Genomic DNA, 15,970 nt, shown 5'->3' with positions numbered 1-15,970 from the left:
TTTTGAACATAAAAAATCTACACTAATCTTGTAGGCTGAAAGCCTTTGGTTTTCAACAAAGAGCTGATTTATAGGGTTTTTTTTTTTTTTTTTTTTTTTATTGTTTTGAACTTGCCTACATGACATGATTGGGTCGAAACGGTTTCGGTTGATATATATTTATGTATATATGTATTATGTATTCGAGAGAGAAAGCGAGGGGGCAACTCAGAGCGCTTAGCGCAGGGTAAAGACAAAAATCTTACTACTTAATAAATTTTTAAGTATTTAAAACAAAGTATAAGCATGCTAACATGCGTACGATTACTAATTTAGTATGTCTTTCATAGTTCAATATTAACTTTGTTATATTATTACTAACAAAGTTTTGATATTATAAGAGCTGTTAGGTTTTTTATGATGAAAAAAATACATTTAATCTTGAAAGAAGCTCGACGTAATATGTATCTTGTGTCAAATTACTTTTAACAACATATCACTAAGGTGATTGAACAAAGAATACGTTGGTAATTTATTTCAGGAGGTCTTTTTGTTCCTCAGTTAAGTTGTCTAGGATATGCCCTTCTTTATATTTGTATGGGTTGTGTGTGCTGCTGACGTACAAATTTCTTTTTTTTTTTGGCCAACGTTTTGGTGTTTTTACACAAATGCAACGTCACGACTCACAGATGCAGTTGGAATATCTGAATCTATAAAATCTAGGAAAAAAAAAAGAGAAAAACACTTAAATCCAACATCTGAGTTGAAAAAGCACGTGAGCCTACATTCAGCTGATGTAAGCTTTGAACTCACATTTTCCATACAATTTTGTGGCGTAGATCATGGAGACTCTGAAATGCTTGGTTTACTATTAGCAAGATTGAAATCCAAATGCTCAGTTCTCTAGCATTTTGAAACGGTCAATCTTGACCTCGGCTATATGAGTAACCAAATTATGTTATTCTTCATGCCACAAATAACAAGTCTGCTGCAGAAGCTTCTACCATCCACCTCTTTACTGGAAAAAAATGAGCTAAGCTTGAACATCTTGGGTTGCTTCAGCTCATTTAGAAATAAATACGATGCACAGGCTTACTCCAGTTTGTAAATTGTTTCATCAGAATGCAATAAAAAGATATGAGGGCAGCAGATCCGTCCATTTAAGCCTTTTAAGGCATGAATACTCAGTTTCAGGGGAGCTAGAAATTTTTCATGAGGGAGGGAGGGCGAAGTAAAGTTTCTAAATTTCGACATGGGCTGAAATATCATTTCTCAACATTTTTGTATATAACAAGTGAATTTTTTAAAAAACTTACATATAATTTTTTTTTTTTTTGAGGTAGGGCCATGGCCCTTGTGGGCCCTACCCTGGTTTCGCCCCCGCTCAGTTTGGTAGAAACTTTCTCAAGACAAGCAGTGGGTGCCGCTGAGAAATACATAACAATTCTTATAGTGGTGACCGTTGATCACAGGAACAAACAGTGAGGGATCTCAGATTCCTTTGAATATATGATTTGGCAGATTCTCTGATACAAGTGCTTCAGCTGCTGTTGAACAAGGTTCGAACTTCCTGTGACAAGAAAGGTTGGCAGTAACCCAAAAGATGAAGAAATGTAGAACATGTATCGTCTTTGGAATCCGCCATGTGCTTTGTTTTTTCTGTTTGGTTACTTGTGTTGAACAAGGAAGACAGTGAATTTGCTTTCCTTGATAATGAAGGTAGGCATATATAAGGATGGATGTTCCTTTCTTAGCAATCAAGGGATGCTACCATACATTCACCATAATCCAACAAAAAGTTAAGAAGTATAACTTATTCTATCTCTCATTGGATCTGAAGTCAGATCTGCAAATCCAAGGATTTTGGTCATAGTTCTATGGGAAGCCTCATTATTGATGTGAATCAGTTTAGAAGGTCCAATCTGATTGATTAGACTCTTATATGGATCTGTTCAACTTAAATGACTTTGGACCATGAATCGGAGTAGGATTGAATTTCTTGAAGCCAAACTCATTCTAGAAGGAATATCGTAGGATAGGAAGAGCGAATCTATTCCATTGACATTCCATGTTCAAATCCATTTAGTCCTGTTTGGTAGGCAAAACAGGATTGAATTAACAATCAGACTCAAACTTGGTATATGGTTTTGCATTTTGATTGGGAATTTGTGGACCCAAAGATTCGATTAGAAATCCAAATGTAAAGGTTGGATTTTAAGCAAGTCACTCATAGGTTTACCTTAGATAATAAGGTCCACTTCCAACTGAAAATCCGATTAGAGAATGTCCGATTAACCTCAATTAGTCTCAACTTAGTAAACGTAGCAGAGGTGACACTCCGAGACACCAAATGCAAGCCCTATGCTCTATGTCACATGAGCGCATGGTACGGGTGCAAGTGCGGTTGCGGGTGCCGGTGTGACATATCCCAAAACATTCAGGTGCGAGGGTGCGGCGAGGGTGTATATATGTGATATATTTATTTCATATATATAAATATATGTGTTCATAATATATATAATTTTAGCATGTTCTTACCTTAATCTGCCTTTCTTTTTACTTTTATTACTATACATAAAGAAAGAAATAGACAGAGAGAAGAATAAAAATGAAAAATATTTTGAACTTGCCTAAGAAATGATGTGGTTGGGGTGCGTATCGAAGCAGCTCCAGCACCATCGTCATGTCGACAGGGGTTCGGCCCCCTTTTCTGAAGGGTCCGTGTGACATAACCTATTCCCTATGGGGATGAGAGGTTAGGTAGGAATTTTGACTCTCTCTGGGTAGCAGGTCTGTCGCACTCACCCTGACATTGTTAAAAAAGTGGACATTTACCCACTTTGATTCAGAACAGTTTTTCAATAACAAGTTTCATCCAACAGAGAGAGGGATAGCCACCCAACATTTACCCATAAAGATGAGGTTGATGTTTATGGTGAAGAAAATGTATATTTTGAACGAAGAATTGTTCTCCATACCTCTTTGAAAATGTAACTTCCTTAATGCAGCAATCATATATATATTTTTCTTTAAATAGGCACTTCAGTCACTTAAACCCGACTGATAACAGGAACTCCATTGTCACTGTGAGATGTGTTATTCATTTGGGCTGCAAATAATAACAAGCGGGACACTCGCATTAAATGGCATATGGTAGGCACAATAAATAATAAATAAAAACATAGCACCTTGAAATGACATGATATACCTATTTTTGATGGAAAAATATGAGTACGTATATTCCGAGGCAAACCTCTTAATACAAGCCCTGCAAAAACCGGTATAGATCTGCCACACTTTATGTGATGAGCGAGGTATCAGAAACCATACCTAGGTTTGCTCAGCTGCGGAGCCAGAAAATGTTATGAAAAGGACACTTACCTTAGTGAGCTTGGTGCTTATGGGGCACTACATTTTCAAGGACTGATGTTGGTCGGTGTGGGCAATGGCCCACACCAGCTCACAAGTAGCTTTGCTGAGTCTGCTACATATCCTGGCAATCGTTGAAAATTGAAACTATTATCTATGTGACCTCTTTAATTTATCAATGGATATGAACCCAATAAATTCTGTATCCAATTTTACAGCTTGATTTTTTACGATTTAACAAATTTATTAAAAAATAATTTTTTAAAAACAAAAAAAGGGTTTTAGTGATGGCGAATATACCAGATGATATGGCCCATATATACCCAACCTAAAACTTCATCTTTTTTCGATTTTTTACAACTTTGAACAAAAAAAAACAAAAACCAAGCAATTGAAAAACAAATAAAAGACATTTTTTTATAAATTATGTAAAATAAATAATTATGTTCCAGCTGGTGCTGTCTCTTCCATCAATGAGGCCAACTAGTGGAACAATTTAATTTTGCAGTTTCTTTTTCCGATCCTGGAAAAGGTCACGTGACTTTTTCCATGTAAAACATAAAATCACGTGACTCGCCTACCCAAAGAAAGCTAAGATTACGGCCGAGCTGCTTTAATTTGGTTACATGAATTTGTAGGCAGCCAAATAAATGTTTCATTCATTGATCGCCGTTGGGATCGGAGGCTTGGTTCCGTTGCTTTAATTTTGCCCTATTATTGTGTGTTTGGTTAATAATGACAAATCCATGTGATGTGATTTTACAGCGTTATCAGTATTAGATTTTATTAGAATCTAAACAAAAAAATGGATTTGTCAGTTACAAAAATAAAAAATAAAAAAATTGAATCCTATTTTTAAGTGTTTATTTGGGAGCTAAAGATCTTAAATTCATAAATTTTACGATGGTATATGAAAAAAGATAAGACATATTATTTAGTATGTCGTTCTATCGTCACAGGTGAAACACGTAAAACACCACATGTGAAACACTTAAAACACCACATGTTGATTTAATTATATTTTTAAGTGTTCTTAAATTCATAAAAATTTTACGATGGTATATAAAAAAGGGCAAAATAGATTATTTGTTATGTCATTCCATCGTTGCAAAGGAAAATGCACAAACACCACCTGATAGTAGAATAGAAATTAAAAATACTAAAATTTAATCTTATTTTTAAGTGTATATTTGGGACTAAAGATGTTTAAGTTGATAAATTTTACGGTGGTATATGAAAAAAGGCAAAAAAAAATATATTTGTTATTTTATTTCACCACTACAGATGAAATGCACAAAACACCAACTGTGACGGTAGAATGACTTAACACTAAAAGTAGCTGAACCTGATTTTAACTATATGAAGTTGAAAATTTATTAATTTTAAGATCAGATGCATTTCAAGCACCACTTTGTGCAAGATGGTTTGATATTTAATTTATAAATTTCAAAATTTATGGTTCTAAATCAGGTGCATTAAATATAATCAAACACTACGTTAGTTTGAGGAAATGCGAAATGAATTTGTCGGCTTACAAGGATTTGATAGTTGCAAAAAAAAAAAAAAAAAATCAAAACCGGCACGACGTTTAAGAAAATAATAAATAATTGCTCAGTTTTTAAGAGTAAGCAAATATTCAACTTTTGACATAAGAAAATAGTAATTTTTTTAAAATTTAAAATTTTTGAAATATCAAGGGCATGTGCCTCCTCCCCTGAATACCATAAAGTTCTTTTTCTATTCGTGATTTGCTTTCTTGTTTAATTTCTTGAGAGTTGTTCATCAGAATGTTGTGATCCAAAACAATAGAAGTTAGTTGACTCATTTGAATCAGCTATCCTACCAATGAACATTAATTTTTTCACTTTTAAATGATCAGATTTTACAAGTTGTTGCTGACAGAAAGCTTGTGGTATCAAAATTTTATGATCGAAAAAACATAGGGTTCCTCCCTTTTATTTGACAATAATATTTGTCTATATACTTATATATATATATATATATATATATACGCAGGAGGAGGATCCTGAGGTGAGATATTATAAAAAGTGGGGAAAGGAAAACGTGATCTACCGATTCTTGCCACTCCTATAAATTCAATGAAATATTAAATTCATTTAGCTGAAAGGAGTGTAGTTTATTGAGCGGCAAGGTAGTTCATTCCAACAATATCACGGTAAACTTCAGGAGCAAAACACATAGGGAAGGTGGCAACTACGGGTGGGTGTCGGGCAGGGCTGCCGGCGGGGGCCTAGTTTGGGTTGAAAAATCCCATCCAAGCCTGCACAAGATAATATAAAAAAATATTTTTTTAAAAATAAATTTAATAATATAATAAAATACAATTTATATAAAAAAATATTTTATGATTTAAAAAATAATTTTTTATTAATAACCGGGCTGAACACGGACCCGATACCATAATATCAGCCTGACCGGGGCTCGGCCTGCCCAGTTAGTGCACTATATAAGGTCAACTTAATTAAAATGGCAAACAGACGCCACCATTATTTTTGACATCAATATGCATGTTTGTTCCATATGCATTTTTTTAAAATGAGGACATATAATTTAAAAATCCACATGAAAAAAAAAACATATGGGAATTTGATTCACAAGATATTGATTTGTCCACCACCAAACGGTGTTAATATTGGTGGGGCATAGTATAGTTGGTGGACCTGAACGACATCTTATTGATGCATCTTTAGTCGGTTTTTTGTAGGTGTTAGTCCTTTGAATTGCAAATGATTGTATGCTTGATATTTGAGTTGAAAGATGCATTATATGATCATCCAGGTTTTAAAACAACTTTATACTCTAAAGACAGGGAAAAAAGTTTCGGCTTTTCACTCGAGTAGTGGGTTTCCTCATGTTCGCTTAAAATATCAGTAGGCCCATATCAGTTAATGGTATGGCTGTGATATAGGGCTTGATGTAGTTTTGATAAAAAAAAAATCAGCTACGTAGGGGCGAAGGCATGGGTCCTGACCCCATCTCAATTTTTTTTAAAATTTACATGTATATTTTAAAAAAATTCATTTCTTATGTATAAAAATTTTAGAAAATGATATTTCGGTCCTATTCAAAATTTTGAAACTTTAATTCAGCTCGCCTCATGTACTGATACGAGGCAAATAGAGCTTGTCGGGCCATGCAGCTCATATTGATGAGTGCATTAACAAAAAAAACAACATGACATGAAATTAATTTAAAAAAGCCTATACGGGGCCGGTTTTGCTTTAGTAGACGAGGACATAATTTAACTAATAGCCAACGTTTGGCGTACAACTAATTAAAAATCCACTTTTGTTACAGGTGTTTCATTTTTGTAATATAAAAACCGTTAAATAAGGGTTTGAATTGGATTTTTCATTTATTTGGAAAACAAAAAATATTATTCTAATTTTTCTTCAATATTTACCTTTTATCCCTGAATCACATTTCTAAGGCTTTCGTTAGCTTTATTTTATTTATAAAAAAATCCAACTTTTGTTAAAAAATTGAAAAAAATAACCGAATTACTTCGTTCTTTTCTCCTGCTTTTGGGTTCAGAATTATTTTGAGAATTGATATGAGCGCAACATACTTGTCAATTAAAGTGTAGTTTATTCACGATTTGTAGTTTTGAAGAATAGCATCAACGAGAATCAAGCCGACCATTAGAGTTTTACGAATGTTATGCTTGGAGCAGGGATGAAGCCAAGATTTTTTTGGTTACTAGGGTTGAATTTTAGTTTCAAAACTTTAACAGTGACCCAAATATAATTTTTCAAAATTTGTATATATATTAAATTAAAAATTTTAAAATTTACAAGTAAAATTTAAAATTTTTAAAAAGCTGAGGAAGGTGTACTATTTTTCTAATGTTGGCCAAACGGTGAATAAATATGGGCCACTTGTAGAACGCGTCTGTTTACAAAAAAATTCCTGCATGGAACTTTATTTATGAATTTAAGAATGAACGGCCTTCAGATTGCCTTCTCGAACTATGTTAAACTGTTCCAGATTTGAATAATCTAAATACATCGAAATTCAGAATCAGTATGGAAAAAGAAAAAAAAAAACTAAAATCTCAAATGCCTGCAAATCTTATTGCTGAAATTCCAGTAAAGAATCGTAAGTTATTTATCTTTCAATGCATAGAAAAATTGTGCATGTTCGAGGTTAGTAGGTACAAACATAGAAGCTGTATTTATTTTAATACCATATACAAAACATCAACATTTTCGTAGTTATCTTGGCAATCGTGTATATATATAAATACATTTATAGAAAATTTTAATATTGAAATCAATCATAGATCATATTGGATATGAATTTAAGAAATGACATCCGATTAGATTCAATTTCAGATTCAATTTTAGACAAATATAAATTCAGATTTAAATACAAATATATATATATTTAAAAAGTCAGTTCTTAACATGTCAAAATTTTGTCTGGATATGAATCTGAAAAACAAGGCAGTCTTAGATTTGTTTGGGATTCGAACACAGTGTACTGACTTTTCCTCATTGGCATTCAAATCCAAATTCAGATGTATGAATATATGATAAAATTGTATATAGTAAATGGTAGGATTTGAATCCGTTCGTGTAAAAAACACACACACATATATATATATATAGCCAAGTTCTCAAAACACTTAGTGGACTCCATTTTATACATACGTGGCTTCTAGTTCCTTGAAAAACCAAGGCCCATGGAAATGGGAATGGAACCATGACTGCTGCATGGCAGCCAAGGATTACCCCACTTTTAAAATTAAGAAAAATCAGGTAGGTATGAATTCAATGTAGATGTCAAACACGGGCCAGACCAGATCCAAGCGTCTCTTAATCTCCCCCAGTTGCCCACTCCTCTCATGTATGCCTTTGAGATCCATCATAAGAAGCAAATGGCTCTGTACAATTTAAAATTCATTTCCATTTCTGATCCAGATGGACTTTAGAATGCTCGAAGAAGCGATGCAGTTTTAAAAATTCGTTCTGTTTCTGTTCCAAGATCCATGAGTTCAGAAGAGAAGCAACTGGGGCGTAGTTTAGAATTTATTTTCACATGCATGACTGCATCTTAATTGACCGTCTGCGGGTCATCGTTTCTAATCAATCGATTCCGAACAGAGTGCAGTGGGCGATCTTCTCGTTTTGGAGGAAGCAAAGTATGGATTTCATTAAAAGAAAATGAGAATTCACACCAAGAATGTCCCCTAACAGGAACTGGCCTGTGATTCGGAATCTCAACCCCCAAAAATTCAATGAGCAAAGAATAGTAAGGTCTTATAAATAGCAACACAGGGTCATGGCGGGCACCCTTCTCTCTCTTTCCCTCTCTCTCTCCCTCCCTCCTTTCCTCTCCCTCTATTTTCTTTCACCCACCAACCAACCATATTGCACCACAATCTTCTTTCTGCTTCGTCGTCATCACCTTTGCCGTTTAACCAATCTTTTCTAGCCTGTATTCTTAGAGAACCCATCCTCTCTCTCTTTCTCTCTCTCTCCATTAAAGAAAAGAGAGGGGGAGAGAAGACAGGGGGAGAGGATGAAAAATCTTATGTGGTTAAATTTGAGAATGATGTACATGGAGAAGAAATGGATGCTGATGCTGGGCGTCGTCTCCTTCGTCTCCCTCCTCCTGCTTTTCATCATGACGTCCGGCGCCGCTTCGTCGTTGCCCTTCTTCGGAGGGCGGAGCTCCGACAATAAGCCCGTCTTCGTGGAGGCCAAGCTCTCCGCCTCCTCCTCACGCCCTTCGCCAGCTTCTACTTCTTCATATGGTTCCAGTGGCGCTGGTGGCGTTCGAGTCCCCAGGATCGCGTACCTGATCTCGGGGTCGGTCGGGGATGGAGAGGCCTTGAAGAGGACGCTGGAAGCTCTCTACCATCCGATTAACGAGTACGTCGTCCACCTCGACCTGGAGGCGCCAATGGACGAGAGGCTGGGGTTCATTCAGTACGTCAGGAATCACCCGGTTTACGCCAAGATCGGGAACGTTTACGCGGTTACGAAGGCAAATTTGGTCACCTACAGAGGCCCCACCATGGTCGCCAACACCCTCCATGCCGTTGCCATCCTCCTCAAGAAGAGCGGCGATTGGGATTGGTTCATCAATCTCAGTGCGTCCGATTACCCCCTCATTACCCAAGATGGTACTCTTCTCTGCGCTTCTTTCTTTAGATTCTCTTTTATGAGCTTCCTGTTTAATTTGCTTCCAATTCTTCATTTGCTGCCATTCTCATTTTTCTTAGAGATTGTGGGATTTTGTGTGTGTTTATTTTCTCTATGATTTTTTTTTTTGTGGGGAGGATTTCTTCACCTTAGTTCTCCATAATTCTCTAATCTTGTGGTCCCTTTTCCCTTTTTTTCTTGAATCTATCTTGTGCTTTCCCTCTTCATTTTTGGGAACAAGGAGGGAGTAATGTGCTATTTTTTCTCTTCTTCCCTTGTTTTTTTTTTTTTAGTTCTTTTGATTCGATTCGTGGTGATTGACAAATATCTGTGACTATCTTCTTTTGCTGCTTGATTGGGATGGCGAATTTTCTGTTTCTCGCGAAGATCTTCTACATACACTGACAGACATTCCTAGAGGCTTGAATTTCATCGAGCATACAAGCGACATTGGTTGGAAAGAGTAAGTCTTCGACGTTCTTCTTCCTTCTCCCTTTTTCGAGTTTGCTGAAAAATAGGAGCTTTATTACTCTCTATCTCACTTGCTCTGTTGTGCTTCTCTGATTCCTGGGATCTTTGGTTTATAGGTTTCAAAGGGCCAAACCTATTATCATTGATCCAGGGCTCTACATGACCCAAAAAAGCGATGTATTTTGGGTTTCTGAGAGACGAAGTGTTCCTACAGCATTTAAGCTGTTCACAGGTGCTTGCTTTCTTCTTTACCTGTCCTCATTGCCCTTTTTCACTGATCTGTCGATACTTTCTCACTGTTGTCAATTTTTACTTCTTTCTTTGTTAAGTGTTCTGATAATGCTGATTAACTTTAGTGGATTTCTTGTTCTAGGATTTAAAAAGTGTTCTTGTAGAAGAGGGTTGCAGGTTGTACAGGCTCTTTGCTTAGAATCTTATAGAGATGGATCAATGAATGTCTACTATGGCTATCTTCTAAACTAGCTCTGTTTCTGTCCTTTCGTAACTGGTCCTCTTTTGACACCACTAAGTATTTTCTATTTTAGAAACAGTGTCACTAATGGACAAAACATCCCAATTAGAAACCACTTTCTTGCTAGCTTTACTTATTTTGATTTTATTATTGTTCACGGTTCACGGATCTTCCACATCTGCTACAAGTACAAACTGCTTCCCTTGCATTTTTGATTTGGAGATGGTCTGAAAGTCCAAGACACAAACTGAACAATTAGGTGGGAGTAGCCTATTTCTGATGGTTCATTATTAAATCCAACTTTTATTTATTATTTGTTATTGAAGATCTTCCAAGTTCAGCAGGAAGGTGTTGGGAGTTAGTCATTTGTGAATCAGATGATTGTTCTGCCTGATTCTTCCTCATCCATTTAGATACCAATTGAGAATTGGACCCAAGATCCTTAAGCAAATGCCTGCTTCCAATTTGGTTCCCTGAAAACTTCTTGTTGGTGTGGCTGAACCTGTGGATGGTGCATCGACTTCTCATCAGCTCACTTACAATGCCTTTTTTGTTGTTTTCTGTTTTAGCTGTAGGTTGCCATACCGTTCTTATGAGTATCTGTTGGTTACCATCATAGCAATTCTTTGGAGGGGGAAATGCAATGCATTTAATATTATTCTAGGTGTTTGCTTATCTCAAAAATGTTAAGGCACTCTTAGTTCTTCGATGGCCAGTTTAGGAGCAACTGTCATCCTTGTAGCAGATTTGGGTAGAACAGCAACATAAATATCATAATCTGTGACTGATTGGAAAATGACACTAGATCTACTTAACCTAGAAGTAATTTCATGTTTCAGGTAGGTTTGCATGTCCAGCGATATTTATACGAGCTTTGTTAAAAGCTATCTGATTGGAGTTCCCTTCTGCCAATCTTTGGAGGAAATATAAGTTGGTGTAAATATTTTTTGCCCGTGGAGAAATTAAGACAAGCTATCTGTGAAAATCTGAGATTATGTTTGGATCGAGACTTAGAAAGTTGGAGCAGCTCGCCTTTGTACTTAGGTTATTCAGCAAATAGTTTCATCACCAACCATGGTGGTGTCACTAGTACAAAAGGCTGTCATGACAAAATGCTCTAGGGACTCTCTGCTCATATAACCAAAGGTTGAAAAATCTTCATAACAGCCCCTGTGTAGGGGCAATATACACCTTATTCTCATACCACCTAGTATCCAGGTTCGTAGCTATTTCTTGTTTGAACCATGGGGATGGAGTGGGTTTGGATCTGCCACACTGGGTGCTCAGGCCAGTTGTAGACCTGATTGTTACACCATTTTTCCAAGCTTATTTCTAAGTCGACCTCTTCGTATATGAAATTCTCAACAGAACATTTTGGTAATTAGGATACTAACATTATGAGTATTGTTTGAACCTGAACTAACTTTCTTCTGTCATCCAAATGCTTTGTCATCCAGATACTTGAGCCTTACCATTACAAGAGAAATGGAGAAAGATAAAGTGTCTGACCATGTTCTTCAAGGGAATCAGAAGATCTGATTGATCTGTCTGCAGATTTTCAAATATGTGGATGTGCATCTAACTTTTGTGGTAAAGATGGCTGCTGACTCTGGAAATCGCCAGTCATTGTTGGAAATACCATCATCACCCCATATAAATGTTATAACAAGTATCTTTTTTGTAAAAATTCTCCAAAGCTCTTTATTCTGTTTAATTGGAAAGTACTTACATAGAATTTTTCATGTTGAATGCGAAATCAGTGACACAACCATAAATCCTATGTAGACCTGAGCAATCAAAACACAGACCTCTAACACCAATATGATGTAAAAACACCTAATAGTTATGCAGTGGTCGTGTGCTATTGCATTTCCAACCAGGCTGGTAGATGGAGCATTTGTGAACTCAGAGTTTATGCACAGAGATGATGGAGCTAACCTATACAAACTTTCCTCAAGATGGATCAGATACGGGGCACTGGTTCATGACAGATCTTTAATTCTCTGTGAGTGGCTGGGTTTCCTGCAGATTTGAATCCTTTCAGGATATATATGAATGGGATACGTTGCATATAATGAATGAGTTCTAGTAAAAATGGCAAGAGATGAATAAATTATTACATTATTTTATTCCAAAGGAGAGTCACAGCACCCCTCTCAGTTCAGATTATTATCCTTCCTCACAATATCTATAAATTTACTACTAATACACTCACTGACTTCATCAAACCTGTTTTACATGAAATCATCTACCAAAGATTGATGTATGGAAACTTTAATTCAATAACCTGAGATTGCCCAAGGCATGGAAGTCGGGGCTTACCTGGAATTTACCTCCCAGATCAAAGCCAAAGTAGTTCAGCCTTTTTTTGCCAAAAAGGAAAAATGACACTAAGAGGGAAAGTAGGTAAGCTTCTGAGCAGCTCAAAGTTCTAAATCATGGGGATTGTCTCCCCTGATGGAAGTTCCTGTTGGAATGAGATGAAGCAGGTTTCTTGTTCCAAATCAAATTCATTTGTCCTGTTCAGTTGATTTTTTTGCACTTTAGTAGCAGTCTATGACTCTGTAGTATGTACTAATCTTGACTTGATTGGTTTTTAGTCAGTGTGTTCACTAAAATAATGGCGATGAGTTTCCAACTACCAGTGTTCAATGCTTCTGAACTAGCAAACTTCACATGTATTTTGCTAATTAGCTGCACATTTCTAAGATGCTATTTTGGTTATTCGGTTATGATGTTGGTATGCTGGGCTAAGCTGTTCCTAGTGTAGTTACTGGTAAGGTGGTGGCCCTGTGCTGCAGCAGGAGTATATAATACTCAAGAAATTCAAATGTGAGAAGCTAAATATCTTTTGGTACACTTGGATTTCACATTTCTTTCCTCTAAAAGAAATAACCCTTCGACAATAATAAAGTAGTAAATGTAACTAAGTGACTACCTGAACAGAGAAGAAAGTAAACTGATGTTTTCTCTTGGGCTGGTAGATGTTAACAATCCCAGCTTGTGAAGATACTTGTCATAGTAAATGTAACAAGCAACTACCTGAAAAGGAGAAGTAAACTAATGTTTCTCTTGGATTGGTAGACATTAACAATCCCAATTTTGTGAAGATACTTGGCATCTTTTTCTCGTCTTGAAAATTCAGTCTTTATCCTTTTATAATCAGTGCATCACATGTGTGCTTTTGTGCTTTATTTATGTTCAAACTGAGCTGAAACAGGCCTCAGGCCATGGAAGCAGGCATTGCTTTAGGCCCCACAGTCTTCTTCAATTTGTAGACGTCCCATTTTGTTACAGGTTCTTTGCCACTGTGAGACTAATAATTAATCATTGATAGTTCGTAAAATGACAGTATGCTTATGTCTGCCAGTAGAGTGTTTAAGAGTCGTTTGCTTTTGAATTCCATGGAGTCCAACTGTTCCCCAAGTGTGGTTCTCTCAAATGCTTCAGTTTCACTTGACGTGCGTCTTTGTTACTTTGTGTGTATCAATGCTGCATCAAGATTTTATTTAGGTATGCCTCAAATGCTTGGTATGAACTGAGAGTGGAATTTAGGTATAAACTAACTCATAGAATGGGAGGTACGTGTTCTTCATTTTTTTGGTATGTAAGAAAATTAAGGTAAAGAGGCTAGAGATTTTCAAAATTTGATTTAACTGTTGCCACTGATGGGTCAGAGACATTTAATAGGCTCTGAAAGTGGGGTATGGGTCCATGGGATATACACCACCGCATAGAATGAGAAGTGCATATTTGTTCCTTTTTCTGGAGTACAGGAAGTTTTAAGATACAGTCATATAGAGTAAGGAACTTTCAGGGGTGGCCTCCTGACAAGATGGATCAGGCCTGATTGTTGAAATTGGCTTTTTTCTGTGACGATATGAACCTTATGTTTTCATCTTCATCTCCCCTAGCATTGGCCTTCATTTTTTGGTACCCATTATTACACCTGTCTTCATGCACATCAGGTCCACGTAGTGGTTGGTGAATGAAGCTACTAAAACAAAGCCTTACTGATCAGCTCGTTATCACCTTGCTGAGCATGTGCATGGGGTTGAGATTGATTCTGATGGCTAGGTTTTTCTTTCTAGTGGTTAATAGTATCCAAGTGATAAATTAAGATCACAGGCACATCTAGCATCACGAAATGCTAGTGCTGTTGATAGTTTAGTGGTTTCAGGAAACAAGGCAGTAAACTAATTCCGTGTGGTTTTTCTCCTTTTTTTTTTAATCATGGTGTGGGCATCGGTTGCTGTTTAGAAAGTCTTCTTTTTCTGCATTGCTAGAACTAAGTACTATGCTGGAGTGGAAGTAGAAGTGACTATGAAATGATCCATCGCTTTGATAATTATTTGTCGGCCAAAAGTGCAATTTTCACATGCCTTGGCTTCTGCTTGCGCATTTAATCTGAGTTGGAGCTTTCTATATTTGTGAGAATAACATGTTATCTGTCATACTTCAGGATCTGCTTGGATGATGCTTTCAAGATCATTCATGGAGTTCTGCATATGGGGTTGGGATAATCTCCCAAGGACAGTTCTCATGTATTATGCCAATTTCATATCTTCTCCTGAAGGATATTTTCACACGGTCATTTGTAATGTCAACGAGTTCCGCAACACCACTGTTAATCATGATCTACATTTTATATCCTGGGACAATCCTCCCAAACAGCACCCGCATTTTCTTAATCTTGAAGATTTTCAGAGGATGACAGATAGTAATGCTCCATTTGCAAGGAAGTTTCACAGAGACGACCCAGTGCTTGAAAAGATTGACAAGGAACTCCTAGGGCGTTCTGCTGGTGCACTTGTCCCGGGTGGTTGGTGTGCTGGAGAAACACACAACGGTAGTGATCCTTGTTCAGTCATTGGCAATAGAACATTACTCAAGCCAGGACCAGGCGCAGCTCGGCTGAAAAATTTGATCACAGGTCTTCTTTCAGCGGAGGATTTCCGTGAGAAACAGTGCAAGTAGGTGTTACAGGAGAAGCAGATTAGTGCAAGTGCTGTCCGTTGCCACTGTAACCGGGTGAGGTTTCTCTTGGGTATTTGTTGTATAGCAGCATGGAGACCTGTAGGGTGGCAAAGACGGTGGGACTTCGAGATGCTGGTTGGGGGATTTCATGAGGTGGAAGCTGGTGACAAGTGGCCTCTGTAGAATTGGTCAGTGGTTTTTCCTGCCGTTGTCATCATTCTTTAGCCTTCCTTGCTATACTTACACTGCGGTAGGTTCTGTGATATCTTACCCTATGCAGCCCGCAGTTCTTCTTTCGGCTCATAGATCCACGGGAGAATCTTTATAAATTGATATCACTATGTAATCAATATATTAGTTAGCATATTTTGCATTTACATTCTTTGAATGTTCTTACCAGCATCCTTGGTGGTTTCTCTAGACTGCCGGGTTAGCTTGTCAAAAGGAAGAATTACGCACACTACTTGGGAACACAAGGACAGTGCTTTCCAACTCGATTGCAAGCTGCAGATTTGCGTGACATTATTCTCTT

At 36.9% G+C, this 15,970-nt stretch overlaps 1 protein-coding gene across 1 annotated transcript; it reads left to right on the top strand.

Annotated features, from left to right (window-relative positions):
* Positions 1–8,378: 8,378 nt before the first annotated feature.
* Positions 8,379–15,820, top strand: LOC116258038 (beta-glucuronosyltransferase GlcAT14B-like). Its single transcript, XM_031635111.2, has 4 exons — positions 8,379–9,499; positions 9,906–9,981; positions 10,106–10,221; positions 14,924–15,820. Exons 1-4 carry the CDS (start codon positions 8,893–8,895, stop codon positions 15,436–15,438), a joined length of 1,314 nt encoding a protein of 437 aa, XP_031490971.1. The 5' UTR covers positions 8,379–8,892; the 3' UTR covers positions 15,439–15,820.
* The last annotated feature ends 150 nt before the right edge of the window (positions 15,821–15,970 follow it).

This window comes from Nymphaea colorata, chromosome 1 (genome assembly GCF_008831285.2).
Source record: "Nymphaea colorata isolate Beijing-Zhang1983 chromosome 1, ASM883128v2, whole genome shotgun sequence".
NCBI classification, from domain to species: Eukaryota; Viridiplantae; Streptophyta; class Magnoliopsida; order Nymphaeales; family Nymphaeaceae; genus Nymphaea; species Nymphaea colorata.
This window is presented reverse-complemented; position numbering and strand designations above follow the sequence as displayed.